The sequence below is a fragment of the Xyrauchen texanus genome, chromosome 24, assembly GCF_025860055.1.
Source record: "Xyrauchen texanus isolate HMW12.3.18 chromosome 24, RBS_HiC_50CHRs, whole genome shotgun sequence".
Classification (NCBI taxonomy): domain Eukaryota; kingdom Metazoa; phylum Chordata; class Actinopteri; order Cypriniformes; family Catostomidae; genus Xyrauchen; species Xyrauchen texanus.
This window is the reverse complement of record NC_068299.1, coordinates 9690489-9709170: the sequence shown is the minus strand read 5'-3', so window position 1 is coordinate 9709170 and position 18682 is coordinate 9690489. Positions and strand designations below refer to the sequence as shown.

The 18682-nt window shown below is 38.9% G+C and overlaps 1 protein-coding gene across 1 annotated transcript; it reads right to left on the bottom strand.

The window, feature by feature from the left end:
* Positions 1–7530: 7530 nt before the first annotated feature.
* On the bottom strand, positions 7531–9974 carry LOC127618101 (interferon alpha-inducible protein 27-like protein 2A). Its single transcript, XM_052090354.1, has 6 exons — positions 9874–9974; positions 9764–9793; positions 9145–9306; positions 8853–8957; positions 8494–8548; positions 7531–8235 (listed from the first exon to the last, which is right to left on the bottom strand). Exons 1-5 carry the CDS (start codon positions 9881–9883, stop codon positions 8526–8528), a joined length of 330 nt encoding a protein of 109 aa, XP_051946314.1. The 5' UTR covers positions 9884–9974; the 3' UTR covers positions 7531–8235; positions 8494–8525.
* Between the last annotated feature and the right edge of the window lie 8708 nt (positions 9975–18682).

Here is an 18682-nt window from a genome sequence, read left to right as displayed (position 1 = left end):
ACTGGCTCACTGACGTATGAGGCTTCTGGCACTGGCTCACTGACGTTTGGGGTTCCAGGCTCGCTGACCGTGGCTGACGTAGGCTCAGGTTCGCTGACCGTGGCTGGCGTGGGCTCAGGCCCGCTGACCGTGGCTGGCGTGGGCAGTGGCTCGCAGACCAGGGCAGGCGTGGGCTGGGAGGCGGAAGCCCGTCTTCTCTTCCTCCTCCGGGCAGACGAAGTGGACCACGCTGCATCGTGGAAGGCGACTAGTGTGGGGGTGAGCTCGCTGACAGATGGGGCTGGCGTGACAGGAAGTGCCACGGGTGACTGGAGAGTCACCACTGAGGGAGGAGAGGTAGGGTCCTCCTCAGCGACGCCCACGGTCAATGGTGAACCGCAGACCCGCAAAGTCACCTCCAGGAAGCTGCAAAGAGTCCACTCTCGCGTTGCCAGTGGCAACCGCTCCCTCAGTGAGGCGTTAAGATTGCCCCTGAAGAAGACCATCAGGGCAGAGTCCGGGAAGTCAGAGACGTTTGCCAGCTCAAGAAAGTCGCCAATGTGGTCCTCCACCGGTCGGTCCCCCTGTTTCAGACTGAGCAGCCGGAAGTTCGCTCATTGGACCGCTGGATCCATAGTTGGTCAATCATTCTGTTAAGGCAGGGAAGTCAGGAGAAGGCAGACGGGAGGTGTGGATCCAAATGCAGATTTATTTATAAAATAATAATAATAATAATAATAAACACAGGAACAAATGAAAAGGTCCACGATGGGAAAAGAAACAAAGCACGGAAGAACATTGAAGGGCAACACAGGTTGGGAAAACATCCATCAACATACAACGATCGACAGTCACTAAACAAAGAACCAGGGTTTAAATACACAGACACAATGAAGACTGAACGAGACACAGGTGAGAACAATGATGAGTGCAGGCAGAGAGGGAGGCCGGGAATTGTGGGAATTGTAGTTTTTTAGACAAGGACAGTGAACCACGGGGCGGACAACAAGGAAAACGTGACATGGATTGTGATCAGTGACGAGTGAAACAGAAAACACGGGGCAGACAACACAGGAACGTAACACATGCTTCTGAATGTATTTTTTTTTTTTATAATTCCCTAATACTTTGGGATCTACATCAAATAAACTGTGAAAGTTTTGAGTGCATCTGGACTGATCTGTGTAATTCTTCCTCCATCAGGTGTGAACTGCTGCTCTCACGCATCATTGTTATAGTTTATTGTGATTTCATGTTATGTTAAATGAGATCAAACGACTATTCAACAACGAAAATATTTCTCGTCAATTTTGTATTTTCAATGATGTCGATAATGTCGACTAAATGTTTCATCCCTAATGCAAATGATAATATGCTTTAGTTGCTTGAATAAATCCGGGTGTCTTGTCTTTCAGGTGCTTTATTAAGTTTGATGTGTTTCCTCCTTTCGTCAGAAAATTGCGAAAGCAGCATTTACAAATAGGTTTTTGCTGATCTATGAAGTTTCCCTAACCTATAAATTTCCAAACCTGGCTTTTTCCACTTTTCTTTTCGACAAGATTCAGTTGAGACTCTACAGCAGCAGCTACTTGCTTGTCGTCATCTTTTGCTTGTTGTGAGCATTCGAAAGTTCCCGACTCTGCATGGGTACCTCCAGAAATTCTGGTATCGTAAATCATTTTTTGTTTGAGTACCGACTTGGTACCGGGGTACCGGTATTTTTGACAACACTAGTCTGAGTGATATAGTTAAGATAATTGGATTAGGGGCTGGTGAATCTCCAGGGTTTTGGAAGGGTTCCTACAACTGCTTACTTCCTTAGCATACTTTGTTAACAGTCATCAACTTAGTACTTTGTTTTCACTTGAAGGACTGCCCACCAAAATGTCTATAAAACTACAATGTAAGTCTCACTTGATGACTGCAGAAACAAGAATTTCAACATAAAAGTACAAAAACAAAAGACATCAGGGAATAATTAAGGAGCAGATTCCAGATGCTCCAAAAAGCACAAAAACAAAAAACAAATTGTCCATGGAATGAAGGGGAAAACATGAGGCTCAAGGGGAAAACAGGCAGTCCAAGGGGGGGCAGAAGGGGAGCAGAGGAACAAGGCAAGGTCAGGGAGACCATAGCAGATCAGGCGGGTGGCCAGGATACCAGAGAAGATCAGGCGGGCAGCCAGGAGACCAGAGGTGATCAGGCGGGCGGCCAGGAACCAAGGAAACCAGAGCAGATCAGATGGGCGGCTAGGAGACCAAGGAGACCAGAGCAGATCTGGGGGACGGCCAGGAGACCAAGGAGATAAGGCGGACGACCAGGAGACCAAGGGGACCAGAACAGATCTGGCGGGCAGCCAGGAGACCAAGGGAAACAGAGCAGACCAGACGGGCAACCAGGAGACCAAGGGAACCAGAGCAGACCAGACGGGCAGCCAGGAGACAAAGGGAACCAGAGCAGACCAGACGGGCAGCCAGGAGACCAAGGGGACCAGAGCAGACCAGACGGGCAGCCAGGGGACCAAGGGGACCAGAACAGATCAGGTGGGAAGCCAGGAGACCAAGGGAACCATAGCAGACCAGACGGGCGGCCAGGAGACCAAGGGGATGACCTCAAGGTGGGGACTGGTCAGGAGGCCTGGGAGGAGGCCACAGGACAGGGACTGGGTCAGGAGGTGGAGCTGCTGCAGGGGAAGTCACTAGTAACGTAACTGTTTAAAAAGGAGTCTCTAGGGGAGTGGGCGGAGCAGCATGAGAAATGATCTCTGGGGGAGCGGGCGAAGCCGCGTGAGGGATGGTCTCTGGGGGAGGAGCCGTGGAGGGCAGAGCCATGGAGGACTCCAGGGGCAGAGCCCAGGAGGACTCCGGGGCGGAGCCATGGAAGGCGGAGCCATGGAGGACCCCGGGGGCGGAGTCACGGAGGACTCTGGGAGCCGTGGAAGGCTCAGGGGACAGGGCCGTGGAAGGCCGTGGGCTCGTTGGCCGTGGCGGGCGTTGGCTCTATATGAGTACTCTCAGAAGTAAACATCTCTAAAATTAAATCCACGTACTCCTCCCACGTATTATCACCGGTCTCCGGCAATTCCTTCCATTCATGGGCATGGAGGCCGATCTGGTAAATGGACTTCAAGTGATTATCAGCAAATCTAGTGCATCTGGCAATGGTGCTGAACAGACGTGAGTATTCAATTATAGAGAGGTTTGCTCGGCTCAACTGGAGGAAGACTGCTGCTAGATCCATATTTGGTCAGTTCTTCTGTGACAAGGCAGGCAAAGAATGAGGATCTAAGTGCAGCTTTATTAAAATAAACAAGAAAACTCAGAATAAAGAAAAACATAGGGAACCTAGCACAGAGCATAACAAAACATGCAAGAACTAACAAACTATCTGGGGAAAACAAGGGCTTAAATATACAAGGGAACGAGGAACACCTGGGGAAACAATCAGGGAATGAGAAATAATCACGGAGAACCAATCAAGGAATAGAACTACAAAGGACTACAAAACTAACAGGAACTAAACAAGAATTTCAACATAAAATTACAAACTCAAAAGACAACAGGGAATATGACAGTCCTACTCTTAGTACTCCCTTTTAATTCTACTTGGCAAAGTCCTTATAGAATCATTTTCCCTCTGCTGGATCTCACTGCATCACTTCATAATGGGTAAACTCCAGTTATCCAAGACTGAAGTGTTTAGCTGGTACTGGCACTGAGTGCACAGCCAGGTTTTTCAGATCAAAAGATAAGAATGAAAAAATAGGTAACTTACACATACAATCCAGTGCCTCAACTAACATGAAGGGAGTAAAATAATGTCCTTGCAGCATCATCCTGTGAGTTGGGATGAGAATCATGATGAACCATAGTTATTGTGATTAATTCCCGGTGTACTGCACAAACAATTCAGATAGCAAATCATTGTAATGTGTGTTCACCACATATTTTAAAGGATACTAACAGGTAAAGCTGGCAGAGGATCATTGTCAAATGGTGACAGCCAGGTTACCACCACATAACTTTTGAAAGCAAAGACAGCTTTGCCCTGAAGAAATAGAAACAATGAGTGCAGTTTGTGTCATTGTACAGTTTTCATAACCATTGTATTATGTATTACAAAACACAACAGAAAAAACCAAACTGACCTGTGAAGCTGCAAGTGCTGTTTTGTGTTGGAAACACAAAGAAATGGAAGGATATTAATAACAGCTGATGCATTTACTGTACATCAACCATATGTCAACAGCTGAGTAATGCACTGAAATTGACAATTACCATTGCCTCTAACTCATCAAAGGCCAAAGACCAAAAGTCACTTCTGGTTAATTTTTGGGTTGGACTCAGTTGAAGTAAATCCTCATTTGAATTTTTGGCTCAATCCAAGACATAAGCCAGCTGACATAAGCCAGCTTTACAAATTGTAAAATAAGTCCTCGAAACATACAAAATGGAACAGTAATCCAGAACAAATGACCCCCATTGCTATATGTCACCAAATTCTGTTGTTCTGGGACATGGTCGACAGCCCATATCCTCCTGCTTGCTTGCTCAATTGTCTGGCTTGTCGTTACACCTAGAACTATGTCAGTTGGGCTAGGACAATGTGGGAAGATTCATATTAGTGTGACAAAAAAATTTACATCATCTTTATATAACTTGAACTGTACTTTATGATGACAAAATCTAAAATGTAGAAAGAATAACTTTTATTAACTGTCTTGTTTACAATGTTTTATACAGTAAAGTGCCCCTGTAGAGGTTTTTACATCCCCTGGTCTAAAGAGCATTTCTATAGTTTTACTTGTTTATGAATTTAACAATGATCAAAATGTATTACATAAAAATGATTCAATTACCATTTATGTAATTTGCCAATTTGTAGATTGTCTTATACAATAGGACGAAAGGGAAATAAGTATAAGATAAATGTTCAACAGATAATGAACCTATAACTGTGGAGCTAGGGAATATTAATAATTTGTTGAGCAATCTATTTGCATATTACATATAGTGATTGAATTAAACTGAATTTATGAACCCCTTTGGAAGTCTGTTTTTCATATTTTAGACATACTTAATTATGTCTTCATCTACGCAACATTTTCTGATAAAATATGACACGATTAACAGAAAACACAAATAGTTTGAATATATTTGAATTATTTACTTAATACATGAAGTATCCTTGTGTGCAGAATTATGTGAACCTTTGGGATTCAGACTTCCGAAAGGTTTCACAATGCAAGAAAATGTTAAATTAATTATATGTTTTCACTTTCAAATCCTAGGGAGAAATGACCGAGGCCAAAACATGTGGAAAAACCAAAGTGATCATAACTTTCAAACATGATCTCACACACACACAATAATTGAACTGTATATGAAACTTACAATAATTCACACACATACCTTCGTGATGAACTGCAACTCGAGCATGATCTACTACATTATTTTGTACCTCATTCAAATGGTTATACACCAATTTACAGTAGGCACAGTGGTATTTTCTGCAGCACACTGTGCATCTCTCAATAGAGAGAAGGGGATCATACCCTTCAGTTTGTCTGATGCTTCTGTGCAGGTTAAACAAACACACACCATTTACATATATATATCAGCAAAAAATAAATAACTAATTAAACATATATATATATATATATACTTATCATAATACACACAATGCCTACACTTGCTAAAAGTTGACATACTGCCATTACGTCGAATTGACTGTGACCGTCAGCCACCTTTCCAAGTGGGGCCGTACGCTCACTGCACGTGCGACTGTAGCTACTCCTCGCTGGACGTCTAGCGACGGGAGCTAGACGTAAGTTCCACCCATTTGAGCAGCCTCTCATTGGATCACACAAGAGATTATTGGGACAAACACCACATAGAATCTCTGCATGCAGATTTCTATAGAAACATTCTAAGAGTTAAGAGAAGAACACCTACCTAATGCATGCCGGGCCGAACTAGCCAGATACCCCCCTATTATACATATTGAAAAACGATCCCTCAAATTTTGGACACACCTAAAGTTCCCCTAACACACTACAACATGAAGCCCTTAAAACCCAAGAGCTGAAGCCTAAAATCAGTCCCCTTTGTCAGCCGGCTCTGAAACTCACAAACCCACTAACCACTAACAAACACCAGTTTCAGACCAGCACTGCTGAACTAAACCAAATCACAATAAACCAAATCATAAAAGATAGCATAAATCTATATTTAGACCATAGGGAAAATGAAAGTAAAAACCAAAGCAAATTAGTCTGGCCATAGAAAAATGCAGACACAGACAAACATGGCTTGCAAAAGAAGAACGAGTCTGTGCTCACTGTGACACGGGTGAGGTCGAGACAGAGACACACTTTCTCCTTCATTGTGAGAAATTTACAGAGGTGAGAGAGAAATACCTCCACAAACTCTCAAACCTCATGCCACAGTTTTCCAGTTCAGCAGAAATGGATCAGATGCAGGTGTTACTGGGGGAGCACAATCATGCATCAGCTGCAGCTAAATTCATTTTTGAGCTGCACACCCTCAGAAACCCTCAGAAACCAATTACTGCTTTAATGTACTTCAGTCACAGTACTTTCATTTTCTTATGTTCATAATGTTGTGTTAAAGGCTTATTTTTTATTGTATAGTGTATATTGTTATTATAGTTTTTATTTTTATTTTATTAATTACCTGTCACTTTATTTTTAATTAAATTTGTATTGTTATTTGTTACTATTTTACTATTATTATTTGTCTTGTGTATTAATGCTTTGGCAATATTGTATGTAAAAACAATCATGCCAATAAAGTACTTTAAATTGAATTGAAATTATTTAGCAGAGATGGGTCACTTCTATTAAACTGATATATAAACACCCAACGGTCCCTTCCCTAAAAATAAAAGAGCCAATCACATTCTAGATAGAGACATCGCCTGTCAATCAACAATCGAGAACGCGCATGCGCATTAGCTATGCAAGAAAGGTTTTGTTTTTTTGTTGTTGAGTGATCTGAGGTAAAGAAGGACAATTTATGTAACCAAAATTGTAAGATTTTACTTGCTTATTGGAAATATGTTCTTTTAATCTTGACCAACCGTTTTGGAGATTTCGTTTTTTCCTCATTCAAGTAGATCGGAGCTGCAATGTCACGCTTGTTTACATAGAAATTAGCTGCCCGGGAGCGTTCCAAAGATGGCCGCAGAGTTACCAGACTTGCTAAAGACGTTGATCCCACTCAAAGCATTTTAAAATACATTTTTTTAATCATTAATGAATAAATATAATAATAATGTAATCACAAACAACTGGAAAATTCATGGAAATTAACTGGTCAAAATGTGGGAATGACACATTAATAGTTAGGCCTACTTTAAATAACAAGCTGCTAGCCTAAGTGAAGACATCAATATCGGACCTTTTCCTGATTTAATGATGTTTACAGTTTAAAGTTGTCTTCTTAGGTTTGTGATAAATATGGGGGCTGGTTGCTGTAGTGGCTTCAAGCAGATACATATTAGAAAATACAGGACAGAGATTGTGTCATCATAGATTAAATTTATTCATCAAGGTTTAAGTTTGATTTGTCCAGGTAAAGTCAAAGTTCAGCTGTCATCAAAGTTGCATTAAAAGTAATGTTACAATGCAATACAATTGACAGGGTTTGTGAGATTCAGCATGGAAGTCAAAGGAGGTCACACTATAAAGAGTGTTTGCTAAAAGCCTAAAACACATTTAAATATGCAAATATAAGTCTTTAACACGATAGGAAATGTAGTAGGTCAACAGATCTTGCTTTTACTTTTTTACACAGATTCCCTATATAAATAAAAATAAGCTTTACTTTAGATTCTTCTTTTCGTTGAGGCTATAATTTTCAGGTGATCTACAGACAAGCCATGAGCAAGTATCAAAGCCTCCACATGCTTCAGGAAGTACTGACTACCTGAATAGAAATTATATGGAACCTAAAGATTCTTATAACTATTATTTATTGGGTCATTTGTGCTGCAATAAACATGTCATATTAGTTTCCTTCAACTTAGAATAATTTACTTAACCCTATTCCATCACTGTGGCAACATGTACAGTTTGTAAGCTAGAGCAGTGTTAAGAGATGTTGTGATATAGTGAGTAAATATAAAGCATTTAAATTAAACAGGCATTACATTACAGATATGGCCAGTTACTGTATGTAGTGCAGTTGGGCAGCGGCTATGATGGCTTCACCATGACAGGGATTTCATCAGCACCTAATGACAGAAATTATTTCAGAGCTAATTTTCAAAAAGCATCATTTGTTTGAAATGGTATGATGACACATTGAATGCCATTGTGTTTACAGAGCAACAAAAATCATTCATCCATGTTAGAAATCTTTTATTATTATTATTATTATTATTATTATTATTATTATTATAAGAACTCCATGTATAAATAATTTCATCCTTCTTTGGTAAGGAGTGTTAGGGACAACAGTGTTGTTTTTATGTTCCTGACATTTGGCTTACCAGCAGCTTGAAAAGTGGTGACCCCTCCTATATTACAGCAAAGCGCTGCAAGCGGCTGCAAGATAATCAAATAATTGTATTTATATAATTCAATAAAGAGATGTTAAAGTACACATTTGAGTTCTTAGCCAAACTGGCTACCAGCATCAATGGAAAAAAACTAAATAAAAACAAAATCAGTTCTTCTGGCTATTTTATCTTATTTCAAAATCTTTAAATTACTTTTCAACATTAAATATTTAAACTGGCTGAAGAACTAAATATTTATTTGGAAAATTGATAATGAGGTCACATGCGCGCGCGCACACACACGTATATATATACATAGCCTATATATACAGCACTTGAAACTGATTTACCTGTGACTTCTGAACTGCAAATAAGAGGTCCCCCCACAATTGCACCCACAGTGGCCCCTATAGCACCAATAGCTGCATTTGCTACTAAAGGGATTCCAGCAACACCTAGTGAAACAAAATTATTTCAGAGTAAAAAAAACTATATTTTATAATTAGGCTTATTTGTTGAAAGTTTTTTAAAGTAATTTGATCACTCGTTGAAGGCTTATGTGTTTCCAGACTCCACATAACCCAGTATGAGATCCTCTTTAAGCCTGTATTTTTAAGATATCCCTTTTGATATTTGGCTCACCCACAGATTGAAGCAGTGCTACAGCGGATCCAGCTGCGACCCCTCCACCGCTTGCTACAGCGGCTGATGACATCATAGAGGCGGCCAACGAACCTGCTGCGATTCCAGCGCCAGTGAAACCTGCTGCTGCTATAACAGCAGGAGCTGCAGCAACTGCTGCAACTAACATAAAATACACAACAAACAAACTTTAGTTCAAATGTTTAGATAAATATAAAGATCTGTGGCCGCGGGGGTGTGGTCAAGTGCCCGTCCGGAGACAGGGAAGCGGTAAGGGCACTTACGCCTGAGCTAAATTATGTCTAACGCTGTCTATAATTCCAGTGAGCACGAGGAGAGCGGATAAAAGACCCACGCAACCAGCGCTTGAGGGAGAGAGAGTCTGGGGCCCGAATTGATTGTTGTAAATTGAAGCTATGTTTATTGTGGAGCTTTGTGCTCTGCAGCGGGCCAATAAAATATTTACCTTGAGAGGAGTTATTCGCCTTCGTGTCCTCCTTAGCTCCTGAATTTGTTACAAGATCATTTAAGTGCCACTAAAACAACAGCAATTTTAGTAGCTGTGTTGTGCCACATTTTTCACTGAAACTATTGAAAGTAACTGAAACATGACGCTTACCTGCTCCTGCACCAGCTGCAATAATTGTACCTTAGAGACAAAATACAGGTAAACTGCTTGTCACTGCATGATAAATGAATATGAAAGATTTTGCAGTATCAGGCACTTACAGGGATCCATCGTAAGTCTACTGGGATGCTCTTGAACCAACACGGGTTGCTTGAATTGATTCTGTGTGCGTGAGAGTTTGAGATTAAATTCTGTGGGTGGATCCTTTTCAAGAAACGAAACTGAACAATGGACAGTTTTTTTCTTTTTATCAGTGAACTCACACCTCATACCTAGTTACTGTTAATGTGTACACACACACAAACACTAAATATTTGTAAATATTTTTGTTGTCTGCAGAACATGACAAATGTGAACATTCTTCAGCATTTCTTATTTTGTGTTTCATGGAAGAAAAAATTATAATATGGGGTTGTAGGATGGGTTTTATGGGGGTGAGAAATGTTTTATTTTTTGGTTGAACTAACCCTTTGAGTACAATGATCAGTTTCCCAATAGGCAAGAAATATGTTTTTTATTTAATTTTATTCAAATAATGTTTGCAGATAAACCAACATTTTGCTTTGTTAGACAATTTAAAATGGCTCTTAAAGTCCTTGAAAGCCTTGTAGACACTAATATATGCTTGGTGTTTTCACACATAAACATACTGCACAACGTCATACATGCCAATGTTTGGTGGCATATGTTCTTTTAGTTGCTGGTATGTAATTCTGGAACAGACTTGCTTTAGCCATGGTGAAATAACATACAAACAATAATGAGTTAATTGCTGTTTAATTATATTATCTTAGAGAATCATAATTTGGTTATAATACCTGCTGAACAAGTGAGGTGCTTGGAACTAGAACAACCATGATGAATACGGAGAAATACCATGTTGATTTTCCTAATGTTGTTACATTTGGTTAAACCTTATTTTGGCAGAGGATGGAAACTCGCCATAATTGTTTAAACTTACTATTTCAGAAAGGACTACAGACCATGTAAACTTCACCAAAACTTGTTATTCTAACATCTGTATTGTGCCAAATATTTCACTTTGAAAGGTTAATAGTATCAAATGTAGGAAAATCTTGGTAATCAGTATAAAGTATTCAGTATTTAAGCCTATGTGAAATAACAGTTTCTGAACAACTCAGTTAATAACAACACCCAAAAACCCACTCTTATGTCATTTCATATGACTTTTTTCCTTAATTTTGATAAATGTTCACTATGCTCTTTTCCATATAAGAAAAGCAACCACCAATAGCTCAAATACCAGTATTTCGGTGCTGCAGCATAAAGTTGCTATTGTTACTTTTTATTATGATATACTGGTTGATTATATTCTGTTTGCTTTTATAATAATATAATGCTTGAGGCTATAGAAGCTAAATGAAAACAAACATTTCAGATATGGAGAAATACCTGTTGGATGGGCCAGCAGGTGTCTTTTTTTACACTTGTGCTTTGTGTGTGTATTTTGTGGGTTGATTTGTAGTCATTCATCTTCTCTTTAACTTGTCATGTCAATTCAGCTTACCAAGTTTAATGTTGTGTACATTTTAACAAGGGTGTTTCTAAAGTTTCATGGATATTGTGTTTCCTTAAGTCATACATTCCTTGAAGTTGACTGCTTAAACAGGTACACAAACAACATTTACAGTGCACAATGTGTCTGCTGGAATAGCTCAGCTCACACCAAATGTTCCTCCTGACATTATTTTGCCCAATGAACCATCAAAGCTCAGATAATATAATGGGACTCAGAGTATTGTCCTCAAAAGGTCTATACATTATACCTGCGATTAACCAACACAGTATACTGTTGCTTTATATTTGTCATCAAGAAAGGGTGTAAAGCAATGTCATGACTCACAGCATGAGGACCCTGAGTGATTCATACTGTAGCCTACAGTGGTTCTCAATTTTTTTTTTGGTCACGCCCCCCTTAGAAACAAGAAAAACTTTGCCCCCCAAGTTTTATTTAAAACTTCTACGAAATTCCCCTCTTTCTTTTTGGCTAGAGATGATTTTAATTTTTTTTGGACTGAACAAATAGCCCTATTTTTTTTAATTAATGATGTGCCAAGTATTAGTAGAAGGACTCTTTGGGAAACGTTCAAGGCATATTTAAGAGGTATGATAATTTCTTATTTTTCTGGTACAAATAAGGCTGACAAGCTTACATTAGATACAATCCTGAAAGACATACATAGTTTAGATCGTCAGTATGCTGTTGATCCAAATAAAGATCTGTATAAAGAGCGCCTTCGTCTGCAAATGGAATTTGATCTTTTGACCACGAAAAAGGCTGAAACGCAGTTGCTTCAGTCTAGGCAACGTTTTTTTGAACTGGGTGATAAGGCCAGTAAATTATTAGCTCATCAAGCTAGAGCTTCAGCAGCATCAAGGCTGATTACTGGAATAAGGTCACCACAGGGAGACATTTTTCATGATTCATATAAAATTAATATAATTTTTCTAGAGTTTTACTCAGGCCTTTAGACTTCTGAACTTCCCTTAAGCACTGATTGTGGGGAATCGTCCTTGGATAAGATTACCTTTCCCAAAATTGATAGTGCTATTGCTAGAACCCTTGGTGATCCAATATCAGTTTCTGAGGTGGTGGAAGCTATCAAACTTTTACAGAATGTCAAGTCACCAGGCCCCAACGCGTTTACTACCAAGTTTTATAAAGCGTTTTCTACATCCCTAGCACCTGCACTACAGACCCTTACTTTCCGAATCGCCCCCCTGAATCTCCATTGGATGACTTCTTAGGGCTCGAACCATCTTCCAAACATTGTATTTCTGTCATTTATAATCCATCATAATATCAATCCAGGCTCTGCAAGTCAGGCCAGGTGTGCTTGGGAGGAGGACTTAGGATTTGAGTTGTCTGACGAACACTGGGATCGTATTCTTGATCTCACTCACACATCATCTATATGTGCAAGACATGGCCTAATACAGTGTAAGATTCTACATAGAGTTTACTATACTAATGCTAAACTTGCTAGAATATATCCCTCTGTCAGTGATGCATGTAATAGACGCAGGCAATCACCAGCAGATCTCATTCATATGCTGTGGGAATGCCCTAAATGACTCGAGTACTGGACAAAAATATTTAAAACTTTGAGGGACGCCTTTGCCATAGATCTTGATACAAATCCACTACTGGCAATTTTCGGAATGGCAGTTGATGTCAACCTTTCAGTTGCGGTTCAAAAGGCTCTAGCCTTCACCACTCTACTAGCGAGACGTCTCATCCTTTTGAAGTGGAAACATGTCTCACCCCCTTCTTTTGATACATGGCTGAAAGAAGTGTTCATTTGCATTAAATTGAAAAAAAAAAAATCAGGCTGTCACTCACTGGTGCCTTAGGTACCTTCGATAAACTGTGGCGCCCCTTTTTAGATTATTTGCTGGCTAACTCTCAAGACACTTAAGCTGCGAGTCTTCTCTCCTATATCCATGTATGTATGTGTGTGTGTATATGTATATACTTATTAAACAAATTTGTATTTGTATTTACTATTATTATTATTTTAATTATTTATTTTATTATTTGTTTTATATATTTTTTGTTATTTTTATTTTTTTTTATGGAGAGTCGTGGTTGTTGATTTAGGGAGGTTTTAGCTGAGGTACCAATAGGGTGGAATGATAATGTCATAAAATCAGTGTTGTTATCTGTTGATTTGATGTTCCATGCAGAATAATTCAATAAATTTTTTTTTAAAAAAACTACTACGAAAATTAAACGAAAAGTTACACTTCACTGAAAAAGGATGCGAATGATTTGTCACAATGACAGTATTGTTCTGTTATTTTATGTATGCTCTGTGTTACATAAATACATTAAACAGTTTAATTATGCATATATACTTTCATTACATACAAAAAAAATAAATAATTATAAAAGTGATGCTGCTGCAGGACAAACCCCATGGCATGAACAAATTGTAAATTGCAAAATTTGAGACATTTTACACTGTATAGATATTTTAAATAAAAACTAATTATTGCAAGAATAAATTCTTGTGAATGGAGTATCTATTAAAGCATTTTTAAACTCCAGTAAACGTCAGGTAATAATAAATGACTGTGATTGGCCCATCCAGACCAGCGCTGAGAAAAGTTAAATGTATCAAGTGACCGTGACATCTTCGTGCTGTTTCGGAAGTGAACCTCTTTAAAATAATTTACTCCTGATAAATGATATTGAAAAATACTAATAACCACTGAAATAAAAACGGACGTGAGACCAAAACAGTCACGTGGTGTTCTTGGGTACGTGTCTAAGCCCAAACTAAAAGGTCTAAATACAACCCTTCTCCGCACGTTATATGTTATTAGAGGACCGAGAACGGTGTCGGAACGCTCTCTCCGCTCTTGCATATCTCCCGTTAGAAAATTGCTTCGCGCGGAGTCACACCCATTTAAAAAAATAAAACATTAATATCACTCATGTCTTATATTTAAATTCTTCTGAAGCCTTTCGATCGTGTTGTGTGAGGAACAGACCGAAATTTAAGTATAAATTAACATTTTCCCCCCATTTGAAACTGGTGCGTGCGAGACATCTTTGTTTACATAAGCGCAGCTGTGAGCGCACGTGACACTGACTAAACAATTCAGGCTGTGGAAAGCTGCACCCAAGCGCTGTTGTGCCTGGCGAAAGTTTAAGCAAGGCTGGGGAAAACGTAGAAATTGTATGGAATGATATTCCGGACATTATTCAAAAGGAATTGCAAATTGTATTTGCAATTACGTTTTCAATTTGTGGACGCATAAAATGTGACATAATCCAAACGCAATTGCAAATCGCGCATTACCGTTTGCATTTTCGTTTAAGCGAACGCACAGTGACTGCCAAATTTCAAATGGAAAAGCAAAGTCCGTTTGCAACTGTGTTTCCCATATCTTACCAGTTTTGGCCCAGTCATATTTAAATAGCAATTTCAATTACCACGTCTGCTTTTTCACTTTCTCAGCGTCGCGTATGTAGCCAGCCAAAACTCAAATGGAATACTAATTTTTTTAAAAAAAATTTTTTATTGCAATATTAACAAACAGAACAAGACAATACATACAAGAAATATAAACAATCTTTCAAAACAAAAGAGAAATTATGGTTCAGAAAGGAAAAGTTAAGAGAGGAAATGTGAAAGAAATTTAAATATATTCAACAATAGTCTAAAAAGAAAAGAGAGTAAGAGAAGAAAGAAAAAAAAAGAAGAAGAGGGCACAAAAGAAAAAAACATTAAGAGAGAATATTAAACATGGCACTAATTCTGGATGTTTTCATTGCTTTCTTGTTAACAGAAGTTGAAATTGTATTTAAATACATCTTCAATTCTTCTTTGAAAAAGCTAAAGTGGGGTTTACTTTTTATATATTTTCATTTATGGATATGAAACTTTCCAATATATAAAAGAAGGTTTATACAAAAACATGCATTAATTAGATTCTTGTCTTTAACATAAAATCCAAAAAGAATGTGTCTATATGATAAAGAAAAGTTACATAAAACCTTTTGGACAATCAGAGCATCAATATTGTTCCAGAAAGACCGAGTAAAAGACATTCCCAAAACAAATGATCAACAGTTTCAGAGGAGGCTTCACAAAAGAGCAGGAAGTATCAATATCATTTCTAAATTTCTTTAAAAAGTATTTAACTGGATAAAATCTATGAATAATTTTATAGGATATTTCTTTAACTTTATTAGTTAGAAAGAATTTCTGAGGAAGTGACCAAACATATGACCATTTAATATCATCAAAAGGTTATTCCAATAAGAAATGGAGGAAGGAATTGAAGTAACAGGGTCCAAAAATAATGACCTAATTTTATAATTGGATTTATGTATTGAAAAACAAATAGAACCAACCACAGTAGATTCAGGGCTAGGGGAGAAACAGAAGTCACTGTAGCACTATTATTGTTTCTAAACAGCATACAGATTTCCAAAGAGATGGCCTTGAAAACTATATTAAATTCTTTACTAGATACTGGGAATTGGTATCCTGAAACAAAATCGGAATAATTAAATAAATTACCTTCACTATCAAATAGCTGGTTTACTAATATCACCCCATTATTGAACCAGTTTTCAAGAAATAAAGATTTCCTCTTATGAAGAATATTACAGTTGTTCTGTGGTATCCTACATTTCTGAAGATACTACATGTTCCAAATTAAAAATTGTGTGGCGAGAAATTATGCTTGTAAATAAGTTTCCAAGCCATAAGCATCTGCTGATGATAATTGGAAAGTTTGACAGGAAGTTTACTAATTGAATAATTGCACATTAAAAGAAAATGTATACCTCCTAATTGAGAAAAAATATATCTTGGGATTATACTCCAAATAGAAGATTGATTGTGAAGGAAACGTTTAAGCCAATTAATTTTTAAGGTATTGTTAAGAGAATCAAAATCAATGAAATTTAAGCCACCTTTATTATAAGAATTCAAAATAACTGATTTTCTAATACTCAAATGGAATACTAATTCCCTTAGTATTTCCATTTCCGATGCCTTACACAGAAACCTGTCAATCAGGGTCAAGGGTGGGATTATGCTATAGGGGCGTGTTTGTCTTGGGAAGTGACGTCACTCACAGTCGACGGTCAAGAGGTGATGCCCTGAACAGATGCCGGTTTATCAAATCAAATCACTTTATTGTCACACTACCATGTACACAAGGGCAACAGTAGGTGAAATTCTTGTGTGCAGTTCCGAGCAACATAGCAGTCATGACAGTGACGAGACATATACCAATTACAGTAAACAACATACTTACACAACACAATTTACATATCAAATGTACACATACTTACACAACACAATAATTATATACAATGTACAGTAAACAATACACACAATATACAATACAATAAGTAGGAGTATATGAAATATATATCTATGAAGTAGTATATTGAGGAGAATATGTTGACAGTCCAGTGTGAGATTATAGATGAATAAAGTGCAGTGCTAATTATTGATCCTGATAGACTGTGAGTGACGTCACTTCCCAAGACAAACACGCCCCATAGCATAATCCCACCCTTGACCCTGATTGACAGGTTTCTGTGTAAGGCATCAATGGAAATACTAAGGGAATTAGTATTCCATTTGAGTTTTGGCTGGCTACATACGCGACGCTGAGAAAGTGAAAAAGCAGACGTGGTAATTGAAATTGCTATTTAAATATGACCAGTGCGGGCAAACATGCCAGTGCGGGCCCACTGTGGGTAAGTGTGGGTTTTCTGTGGGACAGTGTGGGCAAGGGCAAACCCTTTGGGGCCAAATGTGGGCATTCTGTGGGCAAGCCTACTTTAAAAGCCTGCTAAATTAATAAATGCATTTAAATAAATAAAGTTTTGTACTTTTTCACTACAGTTTCAGCTGTACTGTGAATATACTAATGTGTTACTGCTTTAATTTAGGCAAAGTATCTGGCAACAGTTGGGGGTACAAGCCCAACCTCCAACACCAGACGTATCCTGGTCTGCATGCTGACCACCCCACTTGCCCAGCAACTGTGATGGAAGGGCTCTGGCCAGAAGATGGCCTTTGGGCAGATGTTGGTCTGCAAAGCAGTTATAGGTACAGTATATAATGTTTATATGTGATAAGCCCGTATAACAGGAATAAAAATGAAAAAAATAAAAAATAAATGGGAAGGAAAAATCAGTAGTCATGCGTAAATGTACAGTAAATGAACAATGTTTGATCTATCTCCATGTTTCCTGTAGCCAGTAATCCTCGTCAAAGTGCAAAGGAGGTTGAAATGGCGTAACAGTACTCGAACAACCCTTATTTTGTTTTTAACATTTGTATTTCAATTGATCCTTTCTCACTTAGATGCTGTGACAAAAAGCAGCCAAGCCACTGCATGCGAGGTGGAAGCGTCCATAAAAACATGGCTCCGTAATGCAAGGGACAGAGATGGGGGAAGGCAAGGAAGGGCCAGAACTGCAGTGAGGGAAATACCTACTGAGGGGATTGGTTTTTAATTTACTTTCATATGTGTTTTAAGTATTCTGTGGTTCTGTTTTTGTGTGTTTATTGCTGTTTTAAACTGCTCGATTGCTTTTTTTTATTGCTGGTTAAAAATAAATCTCAATGTATTATTATTAATTTTAATTATTATTAATGTCTGTAAATAAATTATTTAAAAAAAAAAAACACGACCCTCGATTTATTGCTGCTACCTTTAACAAGTGCAATTGTTCTGTATATAGTAAAGTACCCACACTCCGTGTGCTCAAACTTTGCACCTACACCCACAGTGTACCCACATCCAGCCCACATGAGGGCCCACTCTAATTTGGGATGTCCCACTAGGGCCCCACCTGGACCCCATAGTGTGGGGCCCACGCGTGCCCCACATTTCACGCCGGTATTTGGGCCCACAATAGGCTGCCCACAGTGGCCCCTAAGGGGTTTGCTGTGGGCCCACAACTGGCCCCAATGGGGGCCCACTTTACTTACTGTGGGCCTGCCCACAGTCAGCCCACACTTTGGGGTGTACCACTGGGGCCCCACCTGGGTCCCATAGTGTGGTGCCCACACTTGCCCCGCATTTCGCGCCGGTATCTGGGCCCACAGTGGGCTGCCTGCAATGGCCCCATTCGGGCCCCAATGAAGCATGTTTGCTGGGGACAGGGCCACAACTTTTAAGATATGGGAAACACAGTTGCAAACGGACTTTGCTTTTCCATTTGAAATCTGGCAGTCACTGTGCGTTCGCGTAAACGAAAATGCAAACCGTAATGCGCGATTTGCAATTGCGTTTGGATTATGTCACATTTTATGCGTCCACAAATTGAAAACGCAATTGCAAATACAATTTGCAATTCCTTTTGAATAATGTCCGGAATATCATTCCATAGAAATTGCGCACATT

Coding starts and splice junctions, on each gene's coding strand:
- LOC127618101 (XM_052090354.1), bottom strand. Junction 8,958..9,144: donor AGCACTGCTTCAATCTGTGG/GTGAGCCAAATA, acceptor TTGTTTCACTAG/GTGTTGCTGGAATCCCTTTA. Junction 8,549..8,852: donor TTGCAGTTCAGAAGTCACAG/GTAAATCAGTTT, acceptor ATTATCTTGCAG/CCGCTTGCAGCGCTTTGCTG.